Genomic DNA, 21,423 nt, shown 5'->3' with positions numbered 1-21,423 from the left:
CTCTCATTTGATTTATTAACATTATTACAGGTCCCTCTTTTATTGTACTGTAGTCTTATTGTGTTGTACTGTGCTCTTCAATTTTAGATAAACTGCTGCATCCTGCTACATTTTCTGTACTGTATATCACTAGATCTGATTGCAGATGGACCACTGGAGTGATTCTGAAGTGGTTAGGTACCAATAAGAGCATGCACTTTGCATTAGCAGTTTACTGTAGAGCTGTAGCAGGTATATTTAAAAAGCTGTGCTCTTTCTTGGTGAATATTAATAAAGCATTTTTGTTTGTTTTCTCCCAGTGTTATTGGAGTTAGTAGTGATCTGACAGTGCTTGATGCATGGCACCCGGCAAAATAAATAGAATATAATTTTAATTCACCAACTGTACAGCCCCATTCATCCCCCAGGCAAGAGGTAAATCTAATTCAAATGAGGTACTAGAAACCATGGATCACTCCAGCATTCTGCATCATGTTGACACAATCTAATTTACCACACGCCATGTTATGGAACCTATTAGGTTCTAGGAAACAAACGTTTCTGTATATTCATTAATGATGGAAAAGAAAATCCATAACCTCACATGCCTAAAGTAGCAGAAGCCCTTTTATCAGAAATCTTGGTTCTACCAGAAAAGTAAGAGCATGGAATAATGTATTTAGGTAATGAAGAACATATCTATTAATTATTTTGAAAATGAATGCTTATTGTGTACGATTCTTCGTGCAAGCTCTGACTAGACAAGGGAAATATTACATTTAAAGTTAAGAAGAGAACATTACTTTAACAACCCGTTTTAAGATTTCTAGCATGAAATAACTTTTTTCAATGCTACAGAGGGATTTCATTTTGGAATACATCATAAATTCATTTAAATCCAATATGACTGGCCAAATCGCAGTGTTTAAATACACATTATGCTGCGTTGCTAAGCAGTTGCAGAACCCGGTCCAGGGAATTCTCAGAATGTAGCTGTTTAAGACATACATCCTTCTTTATACAGTGATCTTGTTTCATAAAGAGAATACTCCATGGACGTTCATGGAGTGCTGTGTTTATTTCACGCATGAGGATCGCTGTAAACAACCCACTCACTCTTCAAAGGCTTACTGATTATTCTGCTGGCCTAATTCCTGGAATAACTAGAGTACTCCTTGAACTCCATGAACTTCCTCTTTGTATATTAGACACACAAAGAAGAACTAAATGCTAGGTTACAAAAGTATAGAATACAAGCCTAGGGAATGAATACCAAAATAATATAATGCTTTACTTAGAGTCCAGTGAGGATACTGTATCCAGTTCTGGTCACCTCCTACTGAAATGCAGCATAATGTAGAGCAGCTACACTTATCACCAAGACTAAAAGCCAGGATTCATACAGTATTACTTTCATTTTAGCTCATTTTATACCTTCTTGCTGTGTGGAAGATGCTAGTGAGTATCCAAAAAAAGCATAGCTAGGCTAAGGATGAAGATGAGGGATGTGCAAGGATGTGCAGAGGAACAGAAACAGACCTGCCCTATTTATACAATTGTGGCTTGGTAAGGGACCTGTTTTCCCTGAACTTCATTGTAACTGTATGAATATATTTATCTTTATTTATATGTGAATCATTCACCAGTAAACCCCATTGGGATTCGATGCCCTAGAAACATAAATCTTACCTGTCATACACTTTCATTTTCTATACACGGCAGGTTTCAAATGTGCAGTTTCGAAAGAACCACGTGTTATAGCAACCATGTATTTGTAAAACAGGGCACCTGGATTGCCTTACTTTCAGGAAGTCTGTCACTTTTTCACTTCCTAGGTCGTGTTAAACCAGCAGTGTCTTGGGTCAAAGCCTGTTACTGGCAGTGTATTGGGGAATCAGCAGGTTAGTAATGACAGAAAAGAAGGTGTTGAAGGAGCACACTTTTACCAGGAGAAATAACCAAAGAAATGCAAGACTACCTGAAGGCTGAAACAGATTCCTTTAACCTAGGGTAGCACCAGCTATCATGTCTTAAAATGAAAATATGTTTGCTATAACATGTGACTTACGGTAACATTGTGAATTGCTCTGAACCACCCAATGTCTCTTTGAAACATCAATGTACTTTAACAGAAAAAGGGAACTTCTTTTAATACTAATAATACAACTATGGTGCCCTCTCCTGGACAAAACTGCTCATGGACTGCATGTAGAGTATAAGGCATTTGTTTAAATGTGTTCACTTGTTTGCACTAATTTGTGCAGGGGTGCTGGAACTAGGGGTGCTGGGGGTGCCATAGCACCCCTTGGCTTTGCATGGCTTCCATCATATACAGGGGTTACAGTTTTGTTCAATAGCTTTCAACACCCCCACTTTAAAAATGGTTCCAGTGCCACTGAATTAGTGTGCTTAATATTTTGGTCTGCATCAGTATTATTCATTTGCATGTAAAGTGTATTCATTTTTTGATTAAACATACTGATTTTTGCTTATATAATGATGGCCCTTTTTATTTAATGTAAGATTTATTTAATAAAATAGTATTATTATTATTATTATTATTATTATTATTATTATTATTATTATTAAATCAGCCTGATGCTGAGACACTGATCTCTTGCAACCTCCAGAGTTGATTATTGTAATTACTTGTTCATGGTCTGCCTGATGCCTCATTGAATAGGTTGCAGTCAATACAAAATGCAAGAATACTTACACACACTAAGTCTATTTGCCATATTTTAAGATCACTATATTGGCTTTCTGTGAAGCAGTGCATTGATAGAACACTGCTTCTCATTTATCAGACTAGCCATGGTTCTAATTGTCATGTGTCAAGGGCACCATCTAGTGGAATTATTTAATAACACATGCAAGCTTAAAATGTAGGGTAAACAAACAAACATCACTTTAGGTTAAGTGGGTACTGCTGGCTAATAAGAGATTAAAAATACTGCAGACAATCCTTACCATTCTGAAAAATGTTAAGTGGCAACTTAAAAAAAAAAAAAAAACAACACACAGAACACTGTACTAAGTTTGTGTTGTTTATTAAAAATATATACAGCATACAGCAAAACAATAAACCATTTATTATTATCCATAAAACATCTGACAGGTGCAAAAACAATATTACAATATTTGTCACACAACACCTCGCAATTGATATAGGTATATTACAAAGATAGCTCTATTTCACAACACACACTGTTTTACGTTACTCAATCATTTTTAAAAGTGTTTTCTCAGTCTACACTGAGCATAATGGGCGATGCTGGCCTGTATTCTCACACATACACATGTAAAACATCTTCACATTTCAAAATCTCTATTTTGCCTTCAAAAACTCACAATTACAACTTCTAATTGAATGGTGCTTTTAAAAGGGAATTACACAGGCTTATGTAGCAAATTTAATCAATAACGACAGGGCTCATCAAATCTCATTATAAAAGTATAGCATAGTAAAAGCATAGAAAAATGTAAAACAGCATACGGAAATCATGGTAAAACATTGTAAATACCAGAGAGGAAAGCGTCATAGAACACTTGGGGAAACTGCAAAAACATGGTGCAAATTTACTGTGGTAAACTCTTATAAGGGGTGTACAAGGAGATAACAATATTTGAGTGGATTAAATCTGAGACAGGGTCTAAGTTTTTAAGTGAGCGAAGGGGATTGTCTCCAAGTACACTTGATTCATAGTTACAGCTTGTTATATGGCAAAAATGTTGGTCTTTCCTTTTTAGGTCCCAGACTTTAATAAAATAAAAATAATTAAAAAAAAAAAGTTATGTGCTGTTTCCTCTCTGAGTCTGACCGAATCAGTCACTTGGCAACTGTGTAATGCTGTCAGTGGGAGCCTTTGTATGTCCCTCTTGAAACATGCTCCCTTCAGAAACAAGGCTGCTGCTTTTCTGTTCCCATAACAACCTTTTTATCCAATAAGACCAGTAGCAGAAGGGAGCATGATCTGGAAACACCATGACACTCAAAGTTTCCAGTTTTATTCCAGTTATTTTGAAAAATATATTGCTTAATATCTACAACACAGGCTAGAGCAACACAATCGTATGTGTTTCTTGTTACCACAGCAGGGTGTTCTATAACACTTTAAAGTGGAAATCACAGGCTGTGGTGAGTTCTGTTTAATATATCTGCATGCACCCAATTATTTTACTAAAGCTGAAAGCAAGGAACAGATTGTAATAGGGAAAGCACAGAACATGAAAATAACAACCATATCTGAGAGATGTAATCGTGTAGCTGTCAGGAGACATATCAAATGGACAGGTGAGGGACCTGTCCATTTGACTCCAAAATTCATAACAATTCATAGCAGAACTCATAACACTGATAAAGGCATTAGCTGAAACATTTGTCTACCTGACTTAAACGTTTTATTACAGAGTTCCAAAGGCTGTTGGGAAATCCAGTAAATTTCCTGGTTGTAAAAACCTTCCAATCGCTGTGTCTCCAATGAGTATCCAATCACTGTGTCTCCCATGGACAAGTTTTTGGGTAACTTGAAAAAAATAGATTACTTTAAAAATGTAATATACCTTTCCCATGAATTCTCCCGCTAGTTTACAGCTCTTTTCTATAGTATTGTACTTGAAACATGCCTAGCCAACCTGACTTTAGTAACAGCCAGAGGATGCCCGCTGCATTGTTCTAGAAGGTTGGCACATGAAGGACTTTCATATTGGCATATATCTGAAAGAATGTCTTTGAATACCCAATTAGAAGCTCCCTAGAGGTTGAGCATGTATCTTGTTTTAGCCAGTTCAGAACAGCACTGCATTGTTTTCATATTGATGAAGCTGTGCAACGTGCTGTGGCAGCATCATTACATTCAGTGGGGCTCAAATGACTCAGAACATCAAAGCAAGGTCAAAATTCAGTTTCCAATCTCTTATTAGCATTAGCAACCTTACCTCCGATCCCCTGAAAATCTTTTTGTTCTTTCGACGTATATTGGGCGTCACCCTCCAGCAGTTTTTAATGAGCAAAGCAGATATCTCAGATTGTGCTATTTTATCTATAGAGTACTACAGGAACAATTACCTAAAAGGCAACACTGTATTGCATTATGTTGCTATAAATAGCAGACTATTAAAGTAGTTACAGTTTCTGAAATTCTTCAATCTTAGCATCCATTCACAATATGTATAGGTCTCACATGAGCAGCTTTCAAAGAAACATGTATTTTCATTTGAAAATAGAGAGCTGTTGTTACAAGTCTTATTTTCAGGCCCACTTCCCAAGTCATTTCACCAGGAGATTTTTTAAAAACTGAAAACAAAGCTTCTTTCAAAATTGCACATGCAGTACGAGCTACATAGCAAATGGAGGTGCATGACAGGATCGTGGAATTATTTCATTAGCAACTGTAAGACCCCTTTCAATGGGTTAAAAGATGTAATGAACAAAATACCTTAAAACGGTGATGCTAAATCATATTTACCACCTTGAAGTACCGGCACTTGAAAAGCTAATATTTTTGTTTTAAACAACCACAAATATTCAGCAATATTCTTCCTCCTGTGGGTCAGGAAGGTCGTTCAGGTCTAAGACGACTGAGGTATTGGACAGCCTGCGCCCGTTACTTGAGGAATCCATGAGTTCCTCTGCTGTGCTGGGCATGGAACTGATGTACATGTCCCATACCTGCTCCGGCGAATCAAAGTCAAGTAACTTCTGTTTGACTTTCAAACTTTTCTCAATCTTCCTCCGTTTGTGCTTGAACTCCAGGAGTGTCTTTGTATATCTGTTGATTGTTGTCACAGAAGAAGCCATACAGGAGGTGAACGAACCCCACGCAAGGCTAGAAATCAAAGAAGAGGTGGAAATGTGAGTTAACAATGCAAAGTGCCATGTTCACTTGATACAATCTAAAGTTTATATCAATAGTATTAGGATTGGGGTACCAGGGGAATGCTGCTCTTCAAGGTGCATCTCAAGCGTGCCAAATATGGGATTACAGTCAATCTTTCAAAGTTATATTTAGATTATATTAAAGTGTTACAATTGTATTATTCTTGGTACAACTAATTCAGTGTGATTATTTGGCCCTGTGAACAGGATGGCTACAGAGGTGATGTCAGACCAGAAATAGAAACCACAAGAAACAGGTAATGGCAAGGCAAACTGAGATGCTGCAGCGCCCAGTGTTTTATTAAAAAAACAAAATAAAAGGTTTATACAAAACAAAAACACTTTAAACAAACAAAAGGACACGTTGGCCAAACAAACAGTAAATAATAAAGATAACAACAAACAAGTATCGTGCTGGTTTCGCAATAGCAATTGTTTACTGTCTACGATTTAGATGACCTCCTCTCTCTACTTCCGTTCACCACTCACAGAACACTCTCAACCCGTTGCAGCCAAAGCTGCAGGTTCTTATAGTGGTGACCGAGGTATCAACTAGCTGTCAATTATTGTATTATCCCTCGGTCACATTTTGCACGAGTTTCCTGTGGATGCGTGACTGTCAGCTAATTATATATTATGTAGCTGATCAGTCACGCATTCCCACGAGGTATTTTAAACATAAACAAATAACGGCAGCAGCATCTCGCTCGTCCGACCAAACAATACATAATAAAAATACAAAATAATATTGTTTTTTCGCTGTCATATAACAAATGTACGCCTCCTTCCCAAGACCTTAATGTTTATAAACCTTCTCTAAACAAACACTTGATTCAATTAATCAAAACGTGGTTAAAAAGTCCTTCATAAAACATTCCTTAAAGCTTTATTAGTTTATTTAGCAGACGCCTTTAGCCAAGGCGACTTACAGAGACTAGGGTGTGTGAACTATGCATCAGCTGCAGAGTCACTTACAATTACGTCTCACCCGAAAGACGGAGCACAAGGAGGTTAAGTGACTTGCTCAGGGTCACACAATGAGTCAGTGGCTGAGGTGGATGAACCGGGGACCTCTTGGTTACAAGCCCTTTGCTTTAACCACTGGACCACACAGCCTCCTAGGATCCTGTATGACCCTAAAAAGTCCTGTATGACATTACATTTAGTTATACACGAGTTTTGGGAAATGTTTTAATTCTGCCTATTGTATTACCGCATGTATTCATGGCGTCCCATAAATAGCACAGTTCTTTAACTTGGAATTTCTGTGAAGTGGAGCATTATTTGTATTTTTTTTAATGTGTTTGCGTTTAAGAAAAAATAAACTATATAGGATGGATTATGAACTAAATACCCAACCCTGTAAAACACCAAGTGATTAACCTTACCAGTAGGACCAGCCATAATCCCATGTCTGGGGTCTCCAGTCTTCTGGTCCAAGACTCACTGTTAACTGGAAAGCAGTGGTATACATCATATGCGCTACCATGCCTAATAGCCCTACAAACAGGAAGAAAGGAAGTAATAATCATTATCTGTTATGAAAAAGTATGTTCACAAACAGAGCAACAGGCATGATCAAATACAGGATTTATTCATATTTTTCCCCCCCTCAAGTATTCGACTCAAATTAGTAGTCGTTCTACCCCTAATATATGATAAAAGAAATGACTATGCATTTCTAAGCATTACTTATATACCACTATCCCATTGAAAAGATACTGGAGTAAGACCTTTATTCCACAAGAGGGCAGTCTGCTAACATGAAGAGGGAAACATGAACGACAAAGAGAATGACTGAGAAATTATTCACATTTGAAAGCTCCCCCACCTGCCCTAAATAATATTATTTTTCATTTTAATTAATAAAACACCTACATGTAATTGCAGTTCAGACCACAAGTGTATTTAAACTATTGGGGATAAAAAAAATGCTATTCATTAACCACAATATTTACATTTCTGGGGCTTGTGTAGTGCTCTTGAAATGTGATATATAGCAGCACTGGGTGTCGTCAGGCAGAGTGCCAGTAGGTACTGTGAGTTCCCCCTTTCATCCTGAACTGAAGACCACCCTGCCAGGTTATCACAAGCACAACCTGTGCTAGACTGTGCTGAATTGCATAGTGGTTTTGTGATGTTCAAATTAATTTCACATGTAGCCTGAGCTGGAGGTCTCCAGGGGTGAAAGGCACAATTGGCATACCCCTCATTTTGTTAAAACTAAATCCCGAAGTTCACAAGAAAGAACAGAAGAAAAGTTTGAGAAGGAGAAAAGGTCATTCTGCACATCAAGGCTCGTCCCTTGTTAGCACACCATTATCCCCTACTGGGGGGAACTAATTTGAAAGCACAGAATCTAGTCTTTTTTTAAATGTTCCTAGTAATTGGTTCTTTCTTCAAAAGCCCTAACAATTGATACCTGTTCAGCTAACGGAACACAAATGTCCCTTACAGACAAGTACATTTTAATTAAAAAACATATTAAATAATGTAAAACAAAACCGAAGGCAATATTTTCAAAGCGGAGGGATATCTGGAGGGATAGCCCACCTTTTCCAGAGTGCTAGGCGCATTTCTCAATGTCATGCTGAAAAGGGCAGGCCAATACATATCACTGCCTAAGCATACTAGCATAACTGAGGCTTTTCCAAACAACTCTGTTTCATGCTGAGTGACCTCAGCTGTTAGGACTTTCAGCTCCTTCTCAGAAAACTTTTCTTTTCTTTTCCGTGTGCCAAGAGGACTTTGCTGCCCTTCCTCGGACATATTATTTTTGGTTTGTATTTTCGTGCTCCACAAATGTCATGCAGCGCCTACTGCTCTCTGTACTCCTAACTCCATCCCCTCTGGGCTGCATGTGCAGCCGCTAAACAGACTAATGCGCTCATTGAGACCTTCATTATAATTGCGGATCATTATATGTGCGTGTTGAGTAATTTGCATTGCTCTTAAGCTTATGTAGGGCATAGTGCAAAATAATTCCCTGGCTGCATTGCAATTTCAATTTTGTTTCCGCAATTATTTGCACTGCACCTATACATCTACCCCTAAGAGTGCTTAAGATGACTGGGAATATATAACTTATGTAGTTGTTTGGTTCTGGTTTTGTAAAATTAACAGTTGTTTATTACATTCAGATGTGGGTTAAGTGAGTTATATTGCTTAGGCAGTCATGTATTAGTAATGAGAAGAAAATAAAAATAGGTTACCATGAATGTAATTCATCATTATTATTATTATTATTATTATTATTATTATTATTATTATTATTTAGCTGTTCCCTTTTTTATCATGTTTGCATTCATTCTGAGTGGTTTCAATGGCAGTTACTTTCTTTGTTGATAAGCCTTTATTAAGGTGATTTCACCTGATCTTAGGAGCTGCTCTTCAGTTCTAGCTCATGCACAGTAACACAGGCTAGATCAGCTGCAGTGTCTTAGTAGATTACAGGCCAGCACCATCTAGTGATCTGCCACTTTGGAAACAAGTGTCCTTTAAAATTTGCTGGCAATAAACTGATGTGCACGAGATTGGGCTGGCCCTTACACACTGCAGCTGATCCAGCCTGCAGTACATATCTCTATAACAGGTAACTAGAATGAAAAGCAGCTCCTGAACTCAAAGCATTTTAACATAACATGTCAAAAAACGATTTAATAACATTTTGCAGTAAGAATCACTAAGAATGGTTGCAAAAATAGCATAGCAAATATAACCTGCAGCTGCTTTTTAACTGTGGATTTACTCTGATAGTGGATCTACAAACATATACACACACATGCATTGACAGCCAGTCCCACAGCTTTCTAATGAAACTCTACAATACTGTTTGAAGCACATTGATACCAGGGGATGAGTGAAGTTCTGCACTGACATCAAGGAGGAAATATATTCTTTTCTTTCTCTTAAACTAGGACAGTGGGCTGGCTGTATCAGCAGCCACAGGTTTACATCATTAGCTGTACTTTATCTCAGTGCACGAGGCAGTTGGCTTGGGCAGCAGTGTGCCTTGACATATCCTGGAGCATGAATAATGCATCTGGACGTGAGTGCTAATCTTGTTTAAATTAATGAATATGCATTTCCCTGTTCGTCATAAGTTAATTAATATATTTATACAAATATTTATACAAATATTATTATTATTATTATTATTATTATTATTATTATTATTAACATGTTCATTCCTTCAAGGGTTTTTAATCTCAAGTGATTTATCAATGTCAAAATGGAGTTACAGCCTTATGTACAGTAGGTTGAATTGTATTTGTTAAAATGAGTTGTAAATAATTTGGTGTAGTTTCTGTGGGTTCTCACATTAAAATGGTTTATCGCTTTTTAACTGTTGTAAAGAGGAGGCAGTGATCTATTCAGCGATTCCAAGACATTTAGTGAGCCATGGGTCTGAGTGGGACAAACCTGCTGATTGAAAAGCCCTCCCCTAGCCATTCTACATTCGTAACAGTGGATAACACTTCGAGGGTCAACTGCACTTGTGAGAGGGCCTGATCATTAAAATGTTTGTATTTAAAAAGGAGATGATTAACGTTCTTTAAAACATTTCCTGAAATTGTGTGAATAGGGACCACGGTATACACTAGATCATTATAAAAGTAGGCTTTTGGTTGCCAGGAGTTCGTTATCCAAGTCTGCACTTATGACGAGTGTTTTATTGGCAGTATTATTTGTCTGTTGTATGTATTCAATCAAATCAAATTTATTTTATATAGCGCCTTTCATGCCAAGGCATCCCAAAGAGCTTAAATAAAATGTAATAAAAACACATTTGTATCTTTTTTATTTTTCCCAGTGATTCATTTCCTAAAATGTATTAGTGTCAATGGCTAATTAGTGAAAAACATCTCCGTCTACAGCAGAATATTAAATCCTCCATGTACATGTACTGTAGTGAAATGAAAAGGTAGTTTGTTTACCTGACTTCACAGATCCTACTGTTGAACTGGAATCAAGCAAATAGCTTTTTCTATGGGTGTGTAATAACTTTTAGGCCTTGGTTTATTTACTCAGGTTTCAGGCTTTATATTACAATTTCTGTGGCAAGTCTCTCCCCCAGGCTGTAGTCCACTCAGAATCAGGCACTATTTTCATATTATACACCTCATCAAGTTTAACAACCAATCAGCATGCAAATAGTGATGTGGTTACCCGATGGTATCCTTTATGGTAAGTATGATGAAAAGTGATTGAATGTGTTTAATCTTTACAGATACGAATGACTGTTATCAAAATAAATAAATACAAGATAGATGTTAGTTAAACTATGCTTAGCTTTATTCTAAATTATTATATTTTTTTATTGTAAATAATTTAACAAAACATGAATATGGTACAGTCCAGTCAATAAAACAAAAAGCAAACCCAAGGCCACAATTCTCTTGCCAAACATGATTTATTTTTTCCATTATAAAACATTAAACTTTGACGGATTCCATGGCTTGAAGTAAGCCCATTTATTGGACCACATGACCAGAGCTAAAAACCTTCTCTAGGGCCTTCTCTATTGAGGGGATTCAGTGATTTGTGCTGTTGACCTCAATAAAACCAGAAATATTATCATAATTATCTAAAAAAACATGTGAAGATGTTTACCTGATAAGACAGTGAATATTGCAGCAAAGGTATTTAGTTTCAGTCCATCGATAACGTTAGTGAAGTGACAGATCTCTATTGACATGAGGATTCCGCCCGTCACAAGCAAAAGGATATACAAACATTCTGCCACGATGCACAGCCACAGCACACCTGTTCAAACAAAACAAGACAGTTATTCAAATATCTGCTCACTGGTCAAACCTATACAGAACCAACACAAAAGTGACCTTCAAAAAACAGATTTATGTACATATGAATTAAAAAAATGAAACTTTTTTTTTTTTTTGGTTTGTTTTTTTGGATGAACACAAAAGGTTTAAATGATAAAAAATATATATATATTTTAGGAAGTTTCGGAAAAAAGCACCCCATGCCTTTACCAGGTGAGCCCATAAACCCATTTATAAGAAGATATTAAGAATTAGGTCCTAAACACAGCAACTAAAATCTTTACAGGTTCATGTTAACTTCAACTATATTCAGCTTCTCTGTGCTATAGTTGAATAATTTCAGATGGAATCACAGTACAGGGGAATCCCTTAATCATTTGACTCACTGGAAACCCAGCAGAGTTTTGTTGCTTGCAACAGTGGCTTTCCTACTTCTGGTATCCTGTTCCAAGTGTGCATGGATTAACAATTATCTTGCCATTATCAGCTTTCCCAGTTATTGTACGGTTCTGGATAGCTAAAAACCTACAGCTCTAAGGCAGACCACCAAAGGACATTAATAGTGCAGTAACAGCCTCATGAGATCTAGTGAAGCAGATTCTTCTGTGCAACATTCGGATTCTTATGATGTGAAAACAGCGCTGGGACCCGTGCGTATTTTCAAGTGCTGATTAGAGGTATGACATTAGATCTGCTACTACACTAGGTTAAATACATTTTTGTTTGCAAGCCATGCAAATCTTTGGTCATTTCACCTGGAAGGTGGATTTATCCCCACCCTTTTAACAACTCCTGTCTTTAACCAACCAGCTGTTCCCCTTATTGACCCAGAAGACATTTTGTCTGCTTAGTTTACTCATTTATTCCATTGTTTATTTTCTTCGGTATATGATTTACCATTAAACTGACAGTTTCTGAAGCTAACCTACAACTTGACAGAGATTTTTGCCCCCAATATATCTTAAAAACAAGCTATGGGTATTGTCATCATATTGGTAAATAGATTATTAATCCTGAGTGCTACCTGTAATTCTGCTGCAGTGATTACAAGCTGCTGTCTCAATAATAATAATGTTTGTGAATGCTTTTAATGCATATTTTACACAACACATGAAACTGAATTTACCCAAGTGCCTGCAGAATCATTTCAACCCATATATTATTGATTGAACAACTTAGCAATGAATAATGAATACTGAATACATTACTGTATATCTGTATATATTCTTGATATATGTAACCAAGTGACACGTTTCTGAAATAAACCCGGATTTGAAATACTTCAAACCTTGTTGTTTCTAAATTCTAAATATCAGTAACACGTTATTCTAACACACAAATGAATGAGTATGTACTACACACTTTAAATACAATTGTATATACAGTGCTGGAAAGAATAAATAACCCCTAAATACAACGAGACAATCACCCTGCACAGTAGATTATGAATCCAGGAGTCAGATATAAAGCAATCTCCACCGTCTTTTGGTTTAATAAAAAATATACATTATTTATACCAATGGCATGTACACTGTACACTTCAAAAACGAAAAACCATCACTCTGTACTATTGAATTATGCACTGATATCCCAACTGCATAGTTCTATTTATTTGGTATGTCTTTATAAATTGAAATGCAGGTTATTGTAGTCTACAAGCTGAACTGTTATGAAACATGCACTGATGTGGCAGACGCTGTAAAAGTTGTTTTTAGCATGTTTGTTATTATGACAGTGTAAGTCTGAGCATTGCTCAGCTAAGGTTGCACCTATTGCTTACTATTCAATCTGCCTCTTATAATGAAATTGTGCTACTGATTTATAAAATGATCAGGGTGAGGATAATTGAAGTCATACTGTAATCGTACAGTATCTTTCGGTAGTATTTCTGTATATGTATTTCTATTTTAGTGAGATCCCACATTATAACATGAAACCAAATATATTTTTTGTCAAGCACTGTTGTGATGGATTCTGTGCCCAGCAGTTAGAAGCAGAAGCTCTATAACCAGCCTGTGTCTTTTCTACAATGGTTGACATTCATGCTTGGTAAATTCATGGCCCCTGATTCACACACAGTCAATCTACATAATCTCTGTTCATAATGGATATATTATGAACTGGGTCTCACTCTGTCTTCCTCCAGTATAGATTGGTTCTGATTAAAAAAAAAAAAAAAAAATCAGAGTTTCTCGTGTATTTAATTATACTCTGTTGCTGTCTTGGTCTGCACTAAAGCTGGATAATCAATAAATGAAATCCTTTTTTGAATTATTTAACTTATTGATTAGTTGAAATCCCTGATTCTGCCAGTGTAAGATTTGCGCCAGTGGAGGTAATCAGATAGAGATTTAGTTCATTCTATTTCCATGTCTCCTGTGTGTGCTAAATGCACAATCTTTATTATTATTATTTCCTCAGCTGCATCAGTTTGTCTAGTAGTCCATCTGGAAATACTGAAAACAAGAGGCATGTTTTCACAGCGTCTCGTGAGGCATTTTCAATGTAAAATACTTTTTATTTGAACAGATGCAACAATATTACACTGGGATCTAGCCTGCTGTACTAATTAGTCATTTATACTTTTTGTCATATGCTTTTGAACACAGCAATAACTCTATTTTAATCCCAGTAATGAGAGTGCATATAAAAACCCATTATACTGAACACATGCACGCTGGCTTTACCCAGATTGCAATAGAGCCCCTCGACGTTCAATTTGACCTCTTAACATTTTACTCGACTCAAGGAAAAGAGGACATTGACAGCCTTAAGATTAATTAAATCATTACACCACTTCAATACAAGCTCGTTAGTCCAAAGCCTGGTTAAATTAACAGAACAAAGAAGGTTATTTCTTCATTTTAAAATGTGTTACAAAACTGAAAACTAAGTTCAAATCTTTTTACAGAGTGAAAGTCTCCCAGGTCATTATGCAGCATGTACTATGCACAGGCACTCTTTGAATCAGAAGTACTTTTCTCTATACAACACTTTTTTGTATTTTCAAGATACAGATTTTGCAACACCTTCATTTTTAGCTCTGACAGTTCAACTACATTTTCAAACGTGTTTTAATTGCAAGGGGAATTGGTGACTCCCTTAGACTCATAAATTGTCTCTGTAAATCCTCTGTAAATCGATCACCTAACTGTGAAGCATCCCTACTGCTCTCATTAATATATAAATAAGCAGCTTTTTGGGGCAAAACAGTGTACTGTAAGTGCTGGGCAGCAACAGATGTTTATACGTTTATTTTCTAAACATGTCTGGCACCGAAAGGTGGAATCGATCAATGTGATCGCATTGAAGTGTATTGAAACTATTGTATTGGTTAAGTATTGTCTACAGCGCAGTTTAGCAGCTGTTAACCAGTTCCCTTGCAAAGCGTGGGTGGAGCCTACTTAAGTTGAGTGAATCTACTAGTGGTCAGTCTACATGTAACCAGAGTCAGAAGCAGATAGGTAAGTATTACATTAGCTGTATTTAAGTAGCATTATAAAGGTGGTGTTGTTTTAATTAGGTAATCTACTGTTTGTGATTAGTATCAGGTGAGTGTGGTTAAATTGAATAGAGGTTGATTTGCAATTTGATTGGTTTACACACAGCTTTTATCCATTTAGTTAGTATAATAGACAGCTAGCCTATTTGTGCGGCAGCACGACGCGCCAGCCAACCGAAGAGCCTCTCTACCAAAGAGACCTGCGAGGAAAGGCTGTTGGAGAAAATCCGAACCTAGCAGCGCTCTGGAAGACACCAACTACTAGACTGGTCTGTACCCTCCCCCCACCGCTCCTGCTCCCACTACTACTGTATCTATCTGTCTCACCTGTCCTGCTATGACTGTCTCTCACATCCCTGTTATTCTGTCCTCTCACTCTCATCCTCTGTCCTCTCCGCCGCTACTCCACTAACCCCTCTAACCCCTCTAACCTCATCCCTCTGCCCCTCCCCCCCCTCCCACTCTCTCCCCTCCCATACTCTCTGGTGCTCTCTGGAACTGTCACTCTTCTGCTAACAAAGCTGATTTCATCTCTGCTTTTGCCTCTCTCTTCCTTGCTTTCACTGAAACCTGGCTCTCTCCTGATAACACTGTAACTCCTGCTGCGCTGTCCTCTCTCCATGTCCTGTCCCATACTCCGCGTCTCACTGGACGGGGAGGTGGGATTGGTCTTCTCCTCTCTCCCTCCTTACTCTTTTCTGTCCCCTCTGACCTCTCCTCATTCTCTGTTAACACCTTTGAATTTCACACTGTCCAACTAACCTCTCCCTATCAACTCCTGCTAATTGTACTGTACCGTCCCCCTGGACATCTCACTCACTTTCTCGATGAACTCGACTATCTCCTCTCCTCCCTCCCCTCTCTGTCTACCCCAACTGTCCTGGTAGGTGATTTCAATATCCATCTCTCCAGTCTTGGGTCCTCTCCTGTTCTCTCTCTACACCTGCTCCCTGGGCCCCCTCATCGCATTCTATGGTTTCTCATACCATTTCTATGCTGATGATGCTCAGATCTTCCTCTCCTACCCCCCTCTGACTCCACCATCCTCTCCCATATCTATTCCTGTCTGTCTGCTATCTCCTCCTGGATGCACTCGCATCACCTCAAACTCAACCTCTCTAAATCTGACCTCCTTTTCTTCCCCCCCTCATCTTCCCCCTCCTCTGACCTCTCTATCTCCATTCCTCTGGAATCTACCATGCTCTCTCCCTCCTCCTCAGCGAAGAACCTTAGAGTAACCCTGGACCCCTGCCTCTCCTACTCCCAGCACATCCCCACTCTAGCATGAACCTGCCGATTCTTCCTGAGCAACATACGAAGAATCCGACCTCACCAACTACTCCACGCAACTCCTCATCCAGGCCCTGGTACTCTTCTGCCTAGACTCCTGCAACTCCCTCCTGGCTAGCCTCCCTGCATCCTCCACCTGTCCACTCCAGCTCACCCAGAACTCCGCTGCTCGCCTGGTGTTCTCTCCTAGTTTTATATAAGTGTCAAACTGCTGTTTTCTTAATTAATTCATACATTAGAATAGATGCACACAACTCTGGTCCTCATCAAGTTTTAGAAGTTATCAATTAAATAATTAAAGGATTTAATATCTGAATTAGTTAAATGAAGTAACTAAGGGCATGGTTGCAACACATATCCTGTCTGTAATGGCCCTTGTTGGGGACCCCTGTATACAATCATGCATTTGAGAATTAATTCAGCATGTAGTCTTTCTTAAGATATATTTGGTGAAATCATAAGATACACTGCTTGTCTTTTGAATGTCATTTTTACAAATTGCAATTTTCTTGTTAAAGCTTTTGCATGGTTATATTTTGTTATACTGCTATATATTTATAATAAAGTGCAACTATGAATTCCAGTGCCTTCCAATATAGCTGATATTCCTGTGGTGTTTCACTTGAATTCATATGGCTATATGGCCATTACATTAAAGTGTTAACACATTTTCTAAATGCTATTGGATACTTGAATGAATACATTAAACAAAAGGTCAATGTTGTGCCAATATCAAATATTGTGCCAATATCAAATGTGCCAATATCAAATTAATTCACATTGGAATAACTGCTACTTAAAGGGTATAAAATGACCTTTTTATTTCACTGTGTTACATATTCCCAACTGTTTAAGTAAGGAGTGTGTATTGTTTTAATTTTTTTTGTACATTTTTACCACTTTTGTAAACTTTTAAATTGCATTCCACTGCCTGCAAGATGGCTTCACATGGACCCGCATGGATCACTCAAACTACATTTCCCATCATCCTCCTGCTCACATATGTAACAGATGAATTTACCAGTGAGCAGGAGGATGATGGGAAATGTAGTTCTGAGAAATACATGAGGCCATCTTGGAGCTATAATAGAAATAGCCTGAGAGCACTGCAATTTAAAAGTGAAAAAAAGTGGTCAAGATGTAAAAAATAATAATAATTAAAAGAATGTACACACCTTAAACAGTTGTAGCAGAAAATGGGAACATGTAACAATAAAATAAAAAGGTCTTTATTTACCCTTTAAGTGCTACCGTTACCTTTTATAGCATTAGTACAGGATTGTAAAGTCAAATTTATAAAGGCAATTAAAAGCTGACTAATATACTAACCTTTCTCATGGGGTGGCGCAATGTTCAGAAAACTTCGACAATTCTCTCCTGTAAAATAAAATGAAACTGAGCCCTGTCTGCAAGACATAACAATACCTGTTTATTTGGGAAGCATTAGTCAGATATTTTAGGAGTACGTAATTGCATATGAGACCAGTTAAGCACATTTCCTCACTGTCAATTGCTTAATGGGGAGAAGACATTTATTGCATCTTCATGAGGAAAATATTGTACCACAAGCCCAAGGTCTTGTCTTATAGCATCCATTTTTCTTAGGACTGGAAGGCATTGGCTTTAACTATGACAGGGGAATGCATACTACCAGCAATCTTAACTATTGACATCACATTTTCTTCAGGAAAAGCTCTAAAACAGTTTATTAAAAATCTCTTGCAATGGGCCAATTTAGTTTTGTATTTGTGCTGAATGCATTCAATTCATTCTTACGGACAGAGCCCAAAAATAGCTTTAGTATGCATTAAAACATCGAAGTTTGTAGTACAAATCTAGAATCATTAGGGAACACTTTCTTGATTACGTACAACTAAAAAGTTGAATGAAATAATGCTGCAATTGAGCTCATGTATATGTAATAATTCAATATTCAGAGTAACTCAACAATTGCTTATTCCAGTGCATCACACATCTTTAAAAAATGAGGCTGGTTACAAGCTGGAGAAAAGGATTTGATATGAAATATTTCTAAATATCAGTTAAGACAGCACATTCAGTAGGCACAAATGACTAACTAATTAGAATTGAATAGCTCATCAATTGCTTATCAACCATGCACGAATGTTAAACACATTACTAATGAATTAAAGAGACAGATAATATGTTGCTAATAGAAGGGTGTCATACAATTTTTTTTTTTCAAATAACCTATCCTTGCTTCATGTTTTTACCAAATGCAATTTTCTGAAAACTGAAATGTTATGTGGGTTATAATGTTTCTCCACCTTCTGTTTTTAATCTTAAAATAAGCAAAATTAATCTGAAAATGTGCCATATCAAGCTAATCCAGGGCAGTCCTCAATTATATGTTTCAACTTCCCTTTAAGCTATTCAATTTAGTTTGTAATTTAAAAATAGACTTTCCCCCTTTAATTTGTTAGCAATTTAACTCATTGGTAGTTCATTCTTAATACATTCTGAATAGGGGATCCATAAACTGTAACACTTGCCATTATCTTCATCACAGTTGTTACTATTTGACAACACTATAGGGAGAGCAGCAGCATAATTCAAATGGATCTCAGACTATTTGTAAATGGTATGTAAGGGTATCATATGTGGATAAATGAAGAAAAAAGAAAAGAAGAACCTGTTGAACATAAAGCAAACAAGAAGTCAAAAACAGTCTGTCTTTCATACAATAAAGCTCAACATTTGTATCCTTATGTACATACAAAATACATAAAAGCATTTTGGAAACACAGATCAGTCCTTACCTATTCCATTAACATTTTCCTCACAGGACAACCAAATCCCGGTGTGGAAACGTCTCATTAAGAATTTATCATCCCCGGTTTCCCAAATATATTGTACCAGGCGGCTGTCATTTATATTGGAGCTATTGAACATGATACAGTAACTCTGCCTGAGTTTCACTGGACCCTTGCAGAAAGGTTTCGCCACCTTCCTCGTTCCTTCACACCAGTAGCTGGTGCTCAGCGCAGAGACAGAGAAGACGACTGCGATGAAGTTTAAGGTGAGAGCCAGAGAGGCTCTCTGTCGCCTATCTATGCCCATTGTGTAGGGAAACTGCAAAGCCACTAATCCAGGCTTTCAATATTCAGATTGCACTTCCAATCCTCATAATCCAGTTTTCCATTAATTAATTACGGCTCTGCTACTGCTGCTGCTGCTGTCTGTCTTGTTGCCTTTTCCCGGGATCTGCTCAGTTGTTGAACTGATTGTGTCTATCTGTGAGTCAGGAGTCACTGAGCGAGAGCACTCTGCCTGTCTGCCTGGTGTTATCTGTCACTTGAGGGGCTGGGCTATTCCAAATTAGTCTAGAAGGATTAGGTTGGCTGTTTAAGGCAATCCAAATGAAGCAGAAAGCAAGAAAGGTACTGGGAAAGACTCACCTAAAATTATGGCTGTGTTTACAGGTTGCAGTTTCCCTAAGTGTTTTTTTTCCCCCAAAATAACAGGTACACTTTAGCACAATTAGCCTTGGCTTTTCTTTGGTTTTTTAATGGTCTGTCATGTCCCTCTGTGAATCTACTTCCGACAACTGGCTATTCCACACAGGTTTTAGCACATTTTCCACATTAAATCCTGCTTGCCCCTCTGCAACTCTATTATCCAAAATAGCATGGTAAGACCTACAAACTTTAGTAGGTAATACATTGCATATTCAAGCTGTGTTATGACTCACAATTGATTTTTTATTTTGATGTATTTGTTTAGCATGACTGGGAAACCCTTTTCTGATTGAATAAAGTCAAAGAAAGCTCTCCTTTTTATGTCTGCAAGGTTAGGAGTTCTGATTAAACCATATAATATCTGGTAATCTCTTTAGTGTATTATTTTTTTTTTTAAATGCAAGTAAAAATCAGAAGTTGGTCCAACACACTACCTATATATTTAGATCAATTGAATTAAAAAGCAAGATATGTCAATAAAGCACTTACCACTTTTTAAATGCATCCTACTATAAATCCAGTAGTAAATAAACTACTCTGTATGATTTATAATACCAAATTGAACGTGCAATCAAAGGTGACAGGGGCTGAGAGGCATGAATTGCTGTTTATATGATTTACCCTGGTTACTTTAATTGAGTTGTTTACAGCTTCTGACCATGGTATTTTACAGCTGGACAGGACTCAAGTCAAGTGGTACTCACAAGGTCACACAGCATGCCTGGGGAAAGGCATACATTAGAGTTTTTTTAAATTGTATTTTCAACGCTTGTGTAGTCGCCTCTAAGGAATGTTTTTGAACGTTTTAAAACAATTTGTGATTAAATGTTAACCAGCAAAATTGGGCCCAGGTCACTCAAATAAAGGCCAATGACATTTTCATTTTGTTTGATTTTGTATTTTTATTTTCCAGGACAAAATTAAATGAATGAAAATCAAAATGTGTTATGTCAGATCACAAGATACACATTTATAAACATTCTCTTGGATTAAACAGGTGAAAATGTGTATGAAATAATAAACCATCTCTAGAACTGTTTAAATAAACAGAGATTTCATCAACTGTGAATTTTAATTAATTTATCGAAGTGGACATCAAATGCAGAAAGTGCAGAATTGAAGTATCTAGAAGGACTGATCAATAAATACAGTTCATTAGTAGGTTATTAGAAAAAACAATGTGTGCATCGTTTATGTTGGAAAATATAAGAAATGCTAATATTTAACTAGATCAGATTTGAACTTATCTAAATAGTCATACCTGATCATAGAAATACATTTTTAAAAAATCATTCTGTATGGTCACTATGGAAATAATGTGACAGTTATTGCATAGTCACAAAATATAATCATTTTATAACAAGGTAATTACCCCCTTAGACACAAAACAAATACCTGTCTTATTGAGCTCTGTGTGCTACTTTGAGAAAATAGAAAATAAACAACTTGGTATGAAAAGATATCTAACAGCCTGTCATAATATATCCTATTTTTATGACTGATTATTGA

The 21,423-nt window shown here is 37.1% G+C and overlaps 1 protein-coding gene across 1 annotated transcript; it reads right to left on the bottom strand.

Moving 5' to 3' along the window:
• Positions 1 to 3,012: 3,012 nt before the first annotated feature.
• On the bottom strand, positions 3,013 to 19,687 carry LOC117423195 (germ cell-specific gene 1-like protein). The gene is made up of 5 exons (XM_034038695.3): positions 19,216 to 19,687; positions 17,765 to 17,812; positions 11,471 to 11,623; positions 7,246 to 7,357; positions 3,013 to 5,807 (listed from the first exon to the last, which is right to left on the bottom strand). Exons 1-5 carry the CDS (start codon positions 19,514 to 19,516, stop codon positions 5,507 to 5,509), a joined length of 915 nt encoding a protein of 304 aa, XP_033894586.1. The 5' UTR covers positions 19,517 to 19,687; the 3' UTR covers positions 3,013 to 5,506.
• Positions 19,688 to 21,423: the final 1,736 nt, after the last annotated feature.

Source organism: Acipenser ruthenus, chromosome 17 (genome assembly GCF_902713425.1).
Source record: "Acipenser ruthenus chromosome 17, fAciRut3.2 maternal haplotype, whole genome shotgun sequence".
Classification (NCBI taxonomy): domain Eukaryota; kingdom Metazoa; phylum Chordata; class Actinopteri; order Acipenseriformes; family Acipenseridae; genus Acipenser; species Acipenser ruthenus.
This window is presented reverse-complemented; position numbering and strand designations above follow the sequence as displayed.